We start from the raw sequence: 15,674 nt of genomic DNA on the forward strand, positions 1-15,674 counted from the left end.
CTTTATGATCATCAATCTGTGAAAGTTTGGTAGAAATCGCATGAAAAACGTAAAAGGATTTGCAAAGAAACCAATTTTAAATGTAAAATAAGCAAAGGGCAATAACTCTTTCAAATATGGTCAAATCAGGAAAGCCAGACGATATGCGCTGCTTCACTTTATGATCATCAATCTGTGAAAGTTTGGTAGAAATCGCATGAAAAACGTAAAAGGATTTGCAAAGAAACCAATTTTAAATGTAAAATAAGCAAAGGGCAATAACTCTTTCAAAAATGGTCAAATCGCAAAAGCCAGACAATATGCGCTGCTTCACTTTATGATCATCAATCTGTGAAAGTTTGGTAGAAATCGCATGAAAAACGTAAAAGGATTTGCAAAGAAACCAATTTTAAATGTAAAATAAGCAAAGGGCAATAACTCTTTCAAATATGGTCAAATCGGGAAAGCCCGACAATATGCGCTGCTTCACTTTATGATCATCAATCTGTGAAAGTTTGGTAGAAATCGCATGAAAAACGTAGGAGGAGTTGCGAAGAAACCAATTTTAAATGTAAAATAAGCAAAGGGCAATAACTCTTTCAAAAATGATCAAATCAGGATAGCCCAACAATATGCGCTGCTTCACTTTATGATCATCAATCTGTGAAAGTTTGGTAGAAATCGCATGAAAAACGTAAGAGGAGTTGCGCAGAAACCAATTTTAAATGTAAAATAAGCAAAGGGCAATAACTCTTTCAAAAATGGTCGAATCGGGAAAACCCGTCAAAATGCACTGCTTCACTTTATGATCATCAATCTGTGAAAGTTTGGTAGAAATCGCATGAAAAACGTAAGAGGAGTTGCAAAAAAATGAATGTGGGAAGGACGCACGCACACACGCACTCACACGCGCACGCACACACGGAATCGCGCCTACCATTACTATATCCCCTCGCCTTTTCAAGGCGGGGGATAAAAATTCAAGTGCCATAGTTACTGAAAATATTCTTGAACCAGAGGAATGAAATTAAGGCAAAGAAATAAGGGAAACTTACAGAAAAGGTTATTTTACCCTAATTTTGGGACAAAAAATCTTACTCCAGGGGTCGAAAACAAGAGAGTCACAGATACAAACTTTGTATAGTTCAATTATTTTAAATTTAAAAACACCATGTCATTAAACTTTGCATACTTTTAAGGCAGTATCCCAGGAATTGTGACTTGACATCTTCATGGTCCTGGAGGAAACCTTTCGCTGAGTCAGAGCCAAGGTGACTCAGGGTGCCGTCAGCCACACTGGCTGTCAGAATGATGGACTCTTCATTTGTGGCCAATGCTAGCTGTTCAATCTGAAAATAAACATTGATGATTCACATAACTACTGTTAGGATTTCTGCTGGTGATCGCTATCAGCATCAAATGCGACAAAATTAAAAACTTTGAAATCCCAAGAGGGAACCTTTGACTGCAATCAAGGCAGTGATTGATTTGATTTGCATCCATATTTATTCTTCAATACTGTTAATCAGCAAAATCTTATGTTTTGAAGCCTTATATGAGCAACACCCCAGCAGGTTTCAAAATAAATCACTGTCAAAGTAAATAAAACAATAAACAGTGAATGAAATACTGTCTGAGGTACACAAACTGTCAGCTAAACTCGCTCTTAAGATTAATGACTCTTCGTTAGTGCAGAGAGTTTGTCCCTCTTTCCACATGTACAGTAAATCCCCAAATGGACCAGTTTCTAGAAACAGCAATTTACAAATGATAAAAATTTAATGTTTCAAAGATGACAAACAGAGATTTAACATTGTCTAAACAAAACAAGTGGCCAATTCACCAAGAATCCTAGGAGGAATTCGGTACCTGGGAGAGATTTGATCCTAGGAGAGATTCGGTACCTGGGAGAGATTGGGTACCTAGGAGAGATTAAGTACAGTACACTCAACGAGTCAGACCCACTTTCCTTTCCCTAAGCGGCTTTTTGCTATTGCGGCCAACACAATGAAATTATCAACTGTCGGCATTCCTCGGAATTTCAATTTAAGGCCCTCAGAGGGTGATCAGTCGAACTCAGAATTAAGAGTGCTCCTCGAAGAGATGAACTCCGCGAAACTCTGCCGACACTTGATAAGAAATTACACTTAAGTTTTTTTTATTTATTGAAAATTTCAACGGATTATGATGGCTCCAGTGAATTGCTATTTTTCTTTATCTCTGCCTGTTATGCATGAAGTTAGCTTACCACATGAATGCAGTCATATTTCACTCTTTGCACATGCATCTTATAAACATGTTTTTTACTAATGACTGAATACAGTAAACTCCACGCGGAACTCCCACTTTCCGTTTTCCTAGGCGGATTTTCGTCATCGCGACACGACATCCAATTTATCATTATCCGCTTTTCTCTGTGTTTTCACTCATTCACCCTCAGAGGCTGATCAGTGGAACATATAATTACAATCACTGCGAAACTCGGGAGTGAAAACACTGCAAAACTCCGAGGAAACCAATAAGATATTCCTACTGTACATGTACCTGATTTTGTGTAATTTATTTGAATACTGTTCTTTTATTGTGTTGTTTCAATATTTTTCAGACTTATTTGCACATAATAAGACTCGTAATCCTTTGACTGCACAAAAATGCAATATATGTTGATGTCCATTTTTGACCCAGTTCTAATAATATCTCACTCATTTGACTTCCAACAGTCCCAGTTACTTAAAGTTATGTAAACATTCTGTTTGCTATGTATATTCAATTAATTTCTCTTAACTGTTTTACATTTAAACCTGCAGTTTGATAAAAAAAAATGCATTTTTCGCAATAACCAACATGCAAGATAACCAGAAGTAGTATAAATTTAGCGCACAATACGTCACTACAAAATTTGCATATCACCTGACTTCCACATTGTCAAAATTCTAGATTGCGTTTCATACGTATAATTTTTAATTATTAACTAAGAAGTTATGGTTTCAATTGAATATTTTTAAGCACAATATTCATACTAACACCGCAATTTTCATAAAATAGTTCAATTGAAAGCTGAATTATATTCATTTAGAGTAGGAAATAGATTACGACAATATCTTCATACAGATGTAGATTAAATCGGCGATTTTTTAAACCACAGAACATGAGTTACCTTCATACTTCATAATGTCATAATTAACAATGCAATTTAGATATTATCTGTAATGCGGAAAAACAACTGATATGTATCACAAAAGAAATAGTGACAGGGAAAAATATTTACACTTACACAGGGTTCTCAATAACTTTTCAGTGAACAGGCCGTTTATAAAAAGTAACAGGCCCAAATTGGGGGGGGGGGGGGTAAAAAAATTTTTTATGTGAGCGCGTCATTCCCTGCATTCTGGGGTTATTTGAATGCCTTTTAATTCACCCCTTTCAAGTGCAATTTTATAAGTAATATCCCCTAAATATGCAGATACAAGTACTGCATTAGTTGTATCAGGATCTATATATATCATAATGCAATTATATTTATTTACCAAATTTCAACAACAAAATATCCATTTGAAAATTGTATTTTCAACACCATATACAATGTATTAACAAAACTACAATGCAATTGTACTGTGAAAATACATAAGGCACATTGAATTAAATAAGAACAGTATTCATTACGCTTAACCCTGTTATTAACACATGTCACTGTCCTCATCTGATGAACTGGACGAGTAGTAGTCCCCCTCCCCCTCAACAAGTACTGCCTGAAATAATATAAAAATGCAGGAAATGGCACATTTTACATTTCATTAATACCACTTTAACTTGGTACTGACATGACAGTTTTAAAATGTCAGTAAAATTTACATCAATGTCACTTAAAATAAAAAAGGAAACAATTCACTTTCAATAAAAAATTAGTCAATGATTAGCTTGCTGCACATGCAACTGAAATCAAAAGTACACTATCTTTTTTACATTTTTTTGTTTTATTCAAAACACTTGCAATCAAAATGTTTTCTTATAAATGGGACACACTGTCTAATTTTGACATCATGTAGTTGCAAATTTGTATTAAAATTGAAGTTTAAGCAAAAATTTAAAAATTTACCTTACCCAACCCACTTTATATTTGGTGAGTCTTTAATATTGCTACGATTTTTTTCATACAGAATAATGATTATGATAATAGAGTAAACTTACCTCCTTATCAAATCTTCGTAATAATGCATCTTGTACGGAATAAACAACGATCAAAACTTCAAACAAAATAAACGGTGGAAATCGAACGTGAAACAATAAACAGAACACAAAATTCATAAATGCAACTGTTTTATTTCATTTTTATCTTATACTCACTCGACACAGGGTGAAAGAAATCGTGTATTTTTCTTTTCTTCATTTTTACTAGAATGAGACGCTTGCTTCCAAGCGTTTTATCAATCGTCTATCTACACGGACTAGTGAAGTTTATTAAACGGCGCCGTAAAGAAATATGCGGGACCGGGCGAACGCTAATCAAGTCGTCGTATTTAAAAGGCAATAACTTTTTTATTCGTTGACGGATTTTAAAAATTTAAATTGTAAACGATTTGGGAACTTTTAATTTTTGTTACTAGGCGATTTTGAACCGGCCCAAATGCCATTTGAACCGGTCATTTTGGCCGGCGGCCGGTTCTTATTGAGAACCCTGCTTACATAGTACTCAACACCTGCATATTACTCCAAGCCAATTCAGTTCTCAACAACACAAAAGCTGTATGACATAATTATGGTAAACAAACAACACATGGTGTTATATAGGGCTGTGTATCGTCACTCAACTCACGATACAATATGTATCACGATACGGAGTACACGGTTCACGATATATCACGATACGCTTATATATATATAAAAAAAAAATTCTTTATGTAGGACTATGTTTGCCTATTTTGTAAATTTTTGAGAATATGCCATATCCTTACCAAAACTATATTTTTAATGTTTTCATTATTTTGTAAATTGTTTGCTATATTAATAAATGAATATTATTTGTTAATGTTTGTTAATGTTAATTGTTGAGCCTATTATTGTCATTAAATGAGTATTATTTATTTGCCTTTTGTTCTGTTTACTACCTGTAGTATTCCCTACCCCATTCTTGACTTTGACGACTGAAAACTGTCAAAACAGCGAAAGCCACTTCAGCCGCATTTTCGCATACAGCTAGCTCGCAGATATCAGGGTTTTTTTCATATCTTTTGTACCATCAAATTTAAAAAAGAAAATTACATTGCAAAGTTTGTAATAATTTTATTTTCATTTTTCATTTTACAGGTAGTTTGGAAATTTCACGATGCACCCATGAATCGTTACAGCCCTAGTGTTATATCTTAAATGTGTGTGGATATCAACAGGCAATTAACGAATATTGGTTGAAATGTAAATTAATAACCAAACGAGATAAAGATGTATTGTTTTATTGAATAGGTATTCTTTCTTTCTTTACAAGAAAAATTTATTTTTATAAACGAAATAACTGCAAATGTCATTATTTATTTTCAGTAGTAGCAAAGCATACACCTCGGAGTTCCGCTTTGAGGCCAATAAAACAACACTATCACCGGCGATACTGGCAATAAAACCCTCGGCCGAAAACAAGCAACTCTGCGAAACTTTTAGCGAGGAAAGCGGTTACATACTCGGTGGATGTCCGCGATAAATTAAAAAAAACTCGGAGTGACCGAGGAAAGTGGTAGTTCCAAGTGGAGTGTACAGTATTATAATTCCTTCCCAAGTACACATTATGGTTACTACGATTCTTGATAAAGCAGACCCCAGAAGTATTTTTGTTCTTGTCAATTGATTAACGGTAGAAACCGGTCTCTTTCCCAATAAGTTTTCATTATATTTTCACTACCTAAATTCAGACACAGGTCAAACTCACCAATTGCTGTATTTGTGATTTAAGGACGGCCTTAAGGATAACTCTGTACCCCGGCACCTCCTTTATAACTTCCATATCTGGGCTTATCATTGTTGGCAGCTTTACCCTGGAAATAGAAACTATGTTTTCAATCATATGACATCAGCCTGATATTAGCATGTTTGCTATCGCCGTGATTTTTTCCATACTGATTATAAATGATTCAAGGTAATATGAATACATTGTATCGTTATTTTTTTAATTTGTCATGAAGTTTTAAAAGTTCAGTTTTCATGATTATTCAAGTTTTAACTGCTAATAAAACACAAATTTACAGTGTAGCAAATGTGTGAAGTATTGCATCCAAATGGTGATAATTACTAGTTATTATCACCTTTCATTCAGTGTGCCATCACACAATAGCCACTACTATAAGGCGTAAAAAAAAAAATTGTGTGTTTCCGGTTACCCGGCCGTGTCTGTTCCGCGCCCGCCGACCGTAATTTTTTTATCCTACCCAAATATTCCTCAATGTCGTCAGACGCTTTAAACGTGTATTTTATTCATCCCGGAAAAATCGATAGAGCGTCTGAGCGCACTGAGTAGGAGTAAGCAGGCGACAGATAATGGCGTCTGCCGATTAACTCAGCGTCTCATCTGTATGCAATCTGTTTGAAATTCAGAGTGTGTATTTTATCTCTGCTAGTGACTCAAATATAAAATTAAATGTTTCGCTTTTAATGATAATAATTCCGATATAACGATGATAATTTTGAGGTATGTCAATATGGTTATAAGCGGAGTTAACTGTCAGGGTTCCCGCTGGCGATCGCCATTGTCGCCATTTGCGACAAAATCGCAAAAGTGGCGACAACTTTTCAAATTTGGCGAATTTATGGCGACAACGATTTTTTTCTAAAATATTTTCTTAAAATGACATAAGTGGTGAACATGCGGCCTGCATGATAATCGATTCTGTCACTGTCATAAATCAAGCGCATCTGCTGGTGCGACAACAAAAATTAATCCGATAACTAGGGCAAGCAGTCACGGCCAAGTCAACACCTCGCTAATTATTGCAGAATTTTATTGCTTTCACGGATAAACAATGACATCCTTTAACTGTTATGTCTCTTATTAGCAAACAATTTTAATATTTAGCTCAACAGCCTTGTTGTTGCGTAATTATCGTGTTAGTTTTAAATATGCAAATCATAGAATTTTATGTTGTCGGAAAGTCACGTGATATGCAAATTTCGCAATGACGTTTACGCGCTAAAAATAGACTTGCTTTCGGTTTTGTCGCAATTTGTAATATTGCTATAAATGCAGCATTCTAAGAGTTCAAAAAGTGTCAAAAAGATTAACAGAAATCAAATAAATAGGATTAAACCCCATTTGATAAGGCTTCTAATATGTTGGCTGGAGTAAAGAGTAGGTAGACAAATTTCTATTAGGAAAGTTATGGCCCTAGTTTGACAATGTATATTTCTTTGAGTTTCCATTTATTTTGCAGAAAGCTGCATTGTTTTTTAAATGTATGAAAGCAACACATACCCTTTTTGTTTGAATTAATAACATATACTTGTGTTGGAATTGTGAAGTGTGAAATACTGTGCACAGCCTTATCAAGTAACTGGAGTTAGGGCTAATTATATCTTTGACAAAGCTGCATGAAAGCTAAATGTATATTTTACTGACTCTACATTTAATCCTTTAATAATAATATTTAACATTAAAAACACAATACAAAACATTCATAATTGGCATTTTATTTTTTCCCATAAAATTCCAATTAATTATTATGAATGTTTTGTATTTAATAATATGAGAAATGGAGCATTTGCTCCTCAGGAGCAAATGCTCAGTTTTCGATAATATTTGCAAGAGTGATCAAAATTAGAATACAATGCATTTTTTTTAAATGTAGCATACATGGAGTCAAGGGTTAATGGATAAAATAAGCCTTTCTGATTTCACAGTGTTGGTTTATTGATAGTAATAAAGAAACAAAGAAATAAAAATACAAGTTGTTTGTTTTTAATATTGATCTTTTAGCAAGAAAAATGACAGGATAATAGTACTAATTTGGTGTTTCCACAGACGTCCTAACAGAAACTGACAAACATAAACATGTGCAGCATCTTGTTTCCTTTGGTTTGCTGTAATTGGTTGTATGGGTCTTCATTTAAATATTGTACATGTATGGTCCTGAAAGTGCACCAATTAAATTATTATAATGTTATAAAATATTCAAAACATCGAAAAATGGCATCTTTAATGGCATCATATAGTAGTTGTCAAAGAAACCAAATATGTGACGGTATAAAAAAAAAAAAAAAAAAAAAAAAAAAAAAAAAAAAAAAAAAAAACCTGCCTACCGTCCCTATTTTTTTTGATCATGTAACCTGAAACACACTTATTTTTTTTTTTGGCCTAATGTATATGTGGTTCACTTCATCTTGGTCCTGAAATGGCACACTTTGGAAGTGGTTGACTTTATAGTCAATAAGAATCGTTGACGACCATTTAAATGTACTAATGAGTATATGTACGGAGACGGACAAAGAAATGGATTTAGACATGTTTTAGGATTAGTCTAAAATAATAGACGTGTTATACGGGATTCTTCCAATCCCTAACGTCTAAACGGGAATGTGCAAAAAACGGGGGTGTTTTTTAAGTGAAGTATTTTAGGGTTGAAATTGATCATAAAGAGTTATTTTCATATTTTGCTATATGTAAATGAAATGTTATTTTGCACTAAACAAGCATTTAAAGCATTAAAACAAGTTGTTTACCTTTCCAATAAAACGAAAGTTGACTGACACAGATAACAATTATGCGAAGGGGAACAACTCGAAACAATCGTAATAACTCGGCCTCCTCCGACAAAGCTTCGAGATAGACCTCGTTATACAATCGTAACAACTCGGCCATGGCCAAAATGTTCCGAGCGATTTAAAACTGTGCCCTGAAGCCTTGCAGGTGCCCTTCATGTATATATCGTTATGTTTTGACAGAATGAAATGAAGAAAAGCCGTCAAATTCATAATTATAAGTTGGATAAAAAAAAGTGTGTACGGAACTAATATAAAATAACATTATCTGGTAATATTTCTTGTTTTTATGATATTTTATAGACGCTATATGCTTTAACCTGGAATCCTGATCGGAACAACTACCCACTTTTGATACTAAACAATTTGTACGTGAAGGATTTGCCATATCAAAAATCTAAAAAAAATCCGTCAACGTACAATTATTTGGACTAGTTTTAGGATTAGATTAAGGGCAGATTTAGAATGGAAGAAATATTGTGAATAAGGTATGTGTTTCCGGAACGTTAACTTACCAAGAAAGAAAAGAGTATGTCAGGGTTTAACGTTAGATACTTCCTAAAACCTTAAAAACGCGACATTTAGACAACAGTCCGCATTTTATAACGCCATTTTGTTTTGTTTTTCGCGTGCGTTCTGCGCGTGCGTAATTTTTCGCAAATCGAATATTAAATGAGGTTACACACAACCATCAAACCTTCGTGTAAACGACCAGTGGTATTGTCCAGGCGGTGCCTTTTCTGAGCAAAACGCTAGTTAAACGTTAACCACTTCTGAGATCGAAAATGTGTAAACATTATTGCTCTGGATTGCGCTTGCTAAAAATGTTAGGCTTCAAATGAATGTCTGAGTTCTTGTCAGCGTGTTGACTTCGAGGACTGACTTTTTTGTACCAAAATCATAGTGTTGAACCTGGGACCAATAACAAATAATCCTACTCCCAGGTTGAACACTTGGATTTCAAGACATTATATTTTATTAACCTTCTCGTTTCCGTCTTTGTTTGATTTCCAGGCGCCATTAAAGGTTACTTTGAAAGGATACCCTTCGGCACTAACGGAAAGCTTATATCGTTTCCACGACGGTGTGATCTCATGAGCAACGTTCACGGCCGTCAGGCAGACGATAGCGTGACCAAGCATGAGCTGTAACTTAACGGTGAAATCATGAAAATCATTTACTTCCACAGCGTTCGACTAACGGTGACCTTTGATCCCGAGTAAAAAGGGACTCCAGAACTTTCAAGTCAAGTGTCATTTCGGGCAACCCCAAGTTTTCGCCAGAAGTCTAGATAGAAACCAAAATTACAGGTTAAGTTCAAGCAGAAAGTTATTTACAATTATAAAATGATTTTATTCGCGGATTATTTAACGCTTGTAATAAAATGCACAACGGAGGTTTTGCTAGTCAACTTTCGGTTTTAAGTCACAGTTTTCGTAAATGATATTGATCTGCATATTATCCATTTGAAACTTCCTTTTTGGATGAAAACAGATCATTTTACATTGGATTTTAATCTCCCAATCATGAACAATAATGATAAAATGTCAAAACAAACAAACAATAAAACCCCGCCACGGTTTCAATGTGTTTCATTCATGTTTGATTCGTACTCATATATCATTTCATACTGTGATACAAATGATAATGTAACGGTCCTCTGTATGCGGCGGATGTGCGTTCATAGTCTCCACTTCTATGCACTTGCTAGAAAGCTCAGCTGTCCTGTGAGGCATAGTAAGTTGGAACTTCAACAATCTTTAAAGCTCTGCTTTCCTGATGGTTGAAGTGTAAAGGTCCCATGTAGGCGGCAGAGGTCTACAGCGGCGGAGGTGTGTTCATAATAATATTCCGTACAAGAAAGAACATTGATGCAAAGCATCAAAGGGCGCCGTTTAATAGTTTATGCACTTGTTATATGTTGAAAAACAAGGAATGTCAAGGCCAACAAGCATATTATGGTGCATTGAACCGCATCTATGAAATTCTCAAAATGTTTGTAGTTTTCTGCATGACAACATAGGCAAAAGCATTGAAATTGAAGATTTTCAAGTTGAACATTTCATTAGGGGTGGGGTACATTAATGAACAAGACAGAATTAGGGTGCTTGTGCACTGTACTTTTTGTCATTGCCACATACCCATATACCAAGTTTTATTTCAATACCATAAGTAGTTTTAAAGTAATGCTCTGGTCAAGAAAAAGCGGCAAAGGGCAATAATTATGTAATTAGCTTAAAAACAGCTATAGTCATTGTGCACTGCACTTCCTCTCGTTGTGCTAAATACCATTGAATGATGTTTAATGAAATTCCAAAAAAAGTAGTTTTCTATTTATGCCCCGGACAGGAAAAGATACAAAGGGAATAACTCTTGCAATACGCTGAAATAGAGTTATTGTTCATGTACACTGCAGTTCTAATCATATAGGGGGAGGGGGCAACATCACCATGCTGGAATGACAACTTGTAGGGAAAAATAAGTTACCTCATTCATCATGAAGAAGTGATATGAAATAACAATTTAACAATTTGTGTAGTACTTTAATAAATATTATCATTTCGTCCGAAAATTGCAAACATATATAGAACATAATTATTGAACTGTAAAGTTGCAAACATAAATAGAACATAATTATTGAACTGTTATATAAAAAGTGAACATTGTTTACTAGATGAAATGCATTTATAACATAACATGCCTTGTTTTTAGCTGTTTAATAATACTAATGTTAACTTCTTCATTTACATAGTAAAGAAGAGTAGAAAATGGATGTGTTAGTTGATATTAACACAAAAAATGTGTCTTATTGGACAATGGCATTTTTTTTCAAATATGATAAAAATAACGCATTCAAACTGAATATGTATCAGACTATGTATGAAGGAAATAATACTGTTTCTATTTTTCACAAAGGTTTTGAAATACAACAATGCACATATAAGCATAAATAGGCCAAATATGCAAAAAAAAAAAATAGTAAACAATGTGTGAAAGTGATACTGAACACTTAAAATAATTTCTTTGTGCATTAAATGAATATATACCAGAAAAGCAATACTAAATCAAGTCCAAAATGTATAATAACATGAAGAACACCCCTTTATGAATATCTTCATAACAAATCAGAGTACATGTAAAAAATAATCATTTATATCATTAGTATCAAATGTGTCCAGTTTAAAGTGTGTTTTCATTTGCATTAAATTACATTGTAATATATACCAGAAAAGCAATTATAAAAATCCTTTAATGTATAAGAAACTGAAGACAATAAAGAATAACACTCATTTATGAATATCTCCAAAACAAATCAGAGGTCACCTATATATAAAACAATAATCATTCGTATAATTAGTATCAAATGTGTCTAGTTTTTGTGTGTCTGTTCATTATCTTTAAATGAGCATCTTTAAAGTGAAACTCTTATTTGAATTCAATACATATAATTGTATATATAACACACATCAAATTGAATGAAAAAACAGTAACTACTTACTAAATAATGCATTTACTGAAATATCGTTTACTGATAACAAGCTTGTCACCCTGTTTATAATAGCAGAATGCATGACAAATATTAAATGATCAATTGGTGATTGCTAAAAGATTTACTGTGGTCTACTATAGTATCACAAGGCAGAAATACCATGTTTTAAGTTAATTCTTATTAGCAAATTGAACTCAAGATCCTTCATCAGAAACATTGTTGTTGACATCTATCAACCCATTTTGAAAAATGAAAACAATAATATTAATTATCATAAGTCTTATTGGGGAGTAAGAGTGCATCTTTAAAAATAGTGTGTGTGTTTTTTCACTTAAATATGTAACAATTCAATTTGACAAATGAGACAAAAGTTAGGAAATAGAAGTAGTAATTGTACATAAAACAAAACATCAACACATATTGACAAAGCTCAATATAACAGGAAATCTATATTATGAAAACACAAATCCTTAAAGGCCATAATTATTTGAACTGAATTAAGGTATAAGTAATACACACTTTTATAAAGCTTTTACGGACAACATAGTTATTATCATGGTACGTTATGGGACTTTTATCCAAATTTTTTACTGTTAATTAAAAATATTTTGTCTTTATTTGATTTTTTTTCACATTATCAGAGATTATGAAATAAACAGTTTCTGGTAAAATAAACTTCAGTTAACAGAAAAATTACGTTCAACCGAACATATTATTGATACACATGGAAAAAATTCATTTTGATTGATCTTGTGAGTCTTCGGAACAGAGCAGTATTTCGATGTTTGAAAATATATAGCAGTTTTATAAATTCATAAAAAAATAGTTAATAATAAGACAACCTGCTGAAATCATTTAAATATTTTCTATGATGTCTAATGAACAATTCAAAAGACAATTTATGATAGTTTACCGTTCAGTTTTGAAGAAAATATACATAATGTCATGTAACTATACATTTTTATAACTAATAAAATGCTTAAAAATCAACCTTTTTCTTGTAAAAAGCTCAATTGGACTTATTTATAAAATGTAATCATTCAAATAAATGAATTTTACTTATGATACTAACTCAAAATTCAGATTTAAAAACAATGAATGTACTTTTAAATTAAAATATGTAAAGAAACAAGAACACTAAGTAGGCGGTAATGCCCCTCCAAAAATGTCAGAGTGAAAGTTCTCAACTAATGTCTTTTGAATATTATAACATGTAAACAGTCTCTGTTGGTAATCGATGTCTATTTGTTTTATTTAGTCAATGGTATTCTAACATTTAGAACTTTTCACAATAATTCTTCACTCTTCAACATTTGAAGTTTGGTTTGTTCCCATGCGTTTGTACTTGTAGTGTCTGCACAGATGAAAATTACTCAATGCTGAGTCAATGCTGATTTAACAGGTCTTTACCCATCTAGAATGTTTAGTGCTGTAAAAGAAAAAAAAGTACTTTCTAACTAATTTGTATAGATAATAATACTGCCATACATATACAAAATAAAATATAAACAGTTTAATATTTCTCAACATTATTTAAAAACAACAACAATAAGCTGATACATACATGTATATAATATAAAGAAAATTACTAAATTTATCAATAAAATTCATCATCACCACCACCATTACCACCACCACAACCACTGGATTATTGAAAACAGTGAGTTTATAAAACAACAAACACCAACTCAAATATGTTTTATATGAAATACTCACATCATCTCTATCAGATGTGGATAGACATGGATGTCAAATCTGTCTCAATGATCCAACAAAGTATTTAATGCAGGCTGGAATTCTTCATATAATAGTAATATTCAGTCCTTTTCCTGTCTGAAAGAAATTAGACTTCTGATTATCAACCAACAGAAACTACAACCGTAAAATACAAATGCACATGTATTAATTATACATTCTGCACTAATATCCGTTTTAGCCAAGAGTAAGGGTTGGTAGGCACAAATGTGTAGATGTTGTGCATATGGTTGATAATGATTCACAACAGTATGGCGTTCAACGAGACCTACACCAAGCAAATGAATGTCGCTTGTGTCCAAGCTGTTGTGGCTTCCATCCCGAAACCATGTACATCTTTTAATACAGGTTTATTTTGAAAATATGCAGTTTGTAAACAAATAATGGGTATTTTTAAGTCTAATATTTTTCTTTGTAAACAAATAATGGGTATTTTTAAGTCTAATATTTTTCTAAGATAAAACAATCAAATAAAAGATTACATACTCATATCATATACATAAATGGTGTACATAAGTACATTTAAAAATATGTAACATGTACATAATGCACCAGTCAATTGTAACCACGGCCCTCCAGGTCTGGGGATATGCCGGGGATATGCTTGGGAAATGGGCTGTGTTTTTAACTTTCAGGTGGCCTCGCAGTGCCGGGTGAATACGGTGGTTTTGTCTTTGAGCCAGATATAGCAGGGAATATGCCTTACCTAGGCTCCCTGGGGTACGGGGCATATGGCGAGGATTTGACCATCAGTTCGTCCCCGCAGGACGAGGATTTTACCCGGGGTTGGCTGGACAGAAAGTCAAAGTCCCAGCTATTCCTCGGACCTGGTGGGGCTTTGGTTACAATTGACTGGTGCATTATAAGTAGATGTAAAGTATATAACATGTATATTTATAGTACATGTAGAAATATTAAAACGCTGTCTTAACGTTTAGCAAATAAAAATGATTTAAGAATTCCAAAGAAATTAAAAAACAAACATTTTTGAACAGATAAACTTACACAACTACTCGAGGATACTTACATGAATAGCCCTTTGATACGAATATCCCAATTCCATGCTGATTGTTGACATTAGTTTTTTCGACAGAAAATCTTCTCTTACGCGTATAATTCACTTATAATCCATGTTTTACTGTAATGACTCAAAATGTTAAATGTATCGTAATCAACTGTCAGTGTGCACTTTAGTGTTTACTTATTTTAAACGTATATTCATGACAAAACCGAGTTTCCAACTATTAATCGACGATGTAGAAATTCCATTATTGACCTATGAATAGCGGGGAAATACCTTCTGGTTCTAAAAATAGCAACATCCGGATATGTGTAGTGTTCTAAAAATAAAACAACTCGGGGGCAATCGTAATACAATTTTACTAATGTCACCTTCAACACATTAAAAAATAAAGTTAGGTGATGATTTAATCCAATATCGATTAAATTAAAGAAAACAGCTTAACTCATTGTTTATTAATGCAGTAAACATAACAAAACAACATAAAACATAATTATTCCCATTCACATAATTACCAGTCCACACATTTTACATTTCATTCGGAACTCCTCCGAATATTTACATTTCCGGCACATGATATTACAGTTAACCAATCGGAAAACGTAAACGAAACGGGAACAGTTATTAAACTTATTTGTCGTTCTTCAAATATAATGTTTTGAAGATAAATTGAAGACAATCTATTCAACCACAAAT

General features: G+C 33.2%; 1 protein-coding gene and 1 long non-coding RNA gene across 23 annotated transcripts in view; both read right to left on the bottom strand.

The window, feature by feature from the left end:
- The window catches only part of LOC128205975 (zinc finger protein with KRAB and SCAN domains 7-like), a 119,882-nt gene extending 110,548 nt beyond the window's left edge, over nt 1–9,334 (bottom strand). For all 22 annotated transcript variants that reach the window (XR_008256361.1, XR_008256360.1, XR_008256362.1 and 19 more), the window contains exons 1-3: nt 9,228–9,334; nt 5,894–5,999; nt 1,172–1,328 (exon numbers count right to left, since the gene is read on the bottom strand). Coding sequence is in view for 18 of the 22 variants with exons in the window: in XM_052908097.1 (XP_052764057.1) it covers nt 1,172–1,328; nt 5,894–5,983 (247 nt within the window). In the remaining 4 variants the exon portion in view is untranslated. The remainder of the gene's footprint in view (nt 1–1,171; nt 1,329–5,893; nt 6,000–9,227) is intronic.
- Nucleotides 9,335–11,284: 1,950 nt separating this feature from the next.
- Nucleotides 11,285–15,421, bottom strand: LOC128206620 (uncharacterized). The gene is made up of 3 exons (XR_008256519.1): nt 14,985–15,421; nt 13,919–14,035; nt 11,285–13,631 (listed from the first exon to the last, which is right to left on the bottom strand). It is a non-coding gene; the product is annotated as an uncharacterized LOC128206620 (long non-coding RNA).
- Nucleotides 15,422–15,674: the final 253 nt, after the last annotated feature.

Source organism: Mya arenaria, chromosome 10, assembly GCF_026914265.1.
Source record: "Mya arenaria isolate MELC-2E11 chromosome 10, ASM2691426v1".
NCBI lineage: Eukaryota > Metazoa > Mollusca > Bivalvia > Myida > Myidae > Mya > Mya arenaria.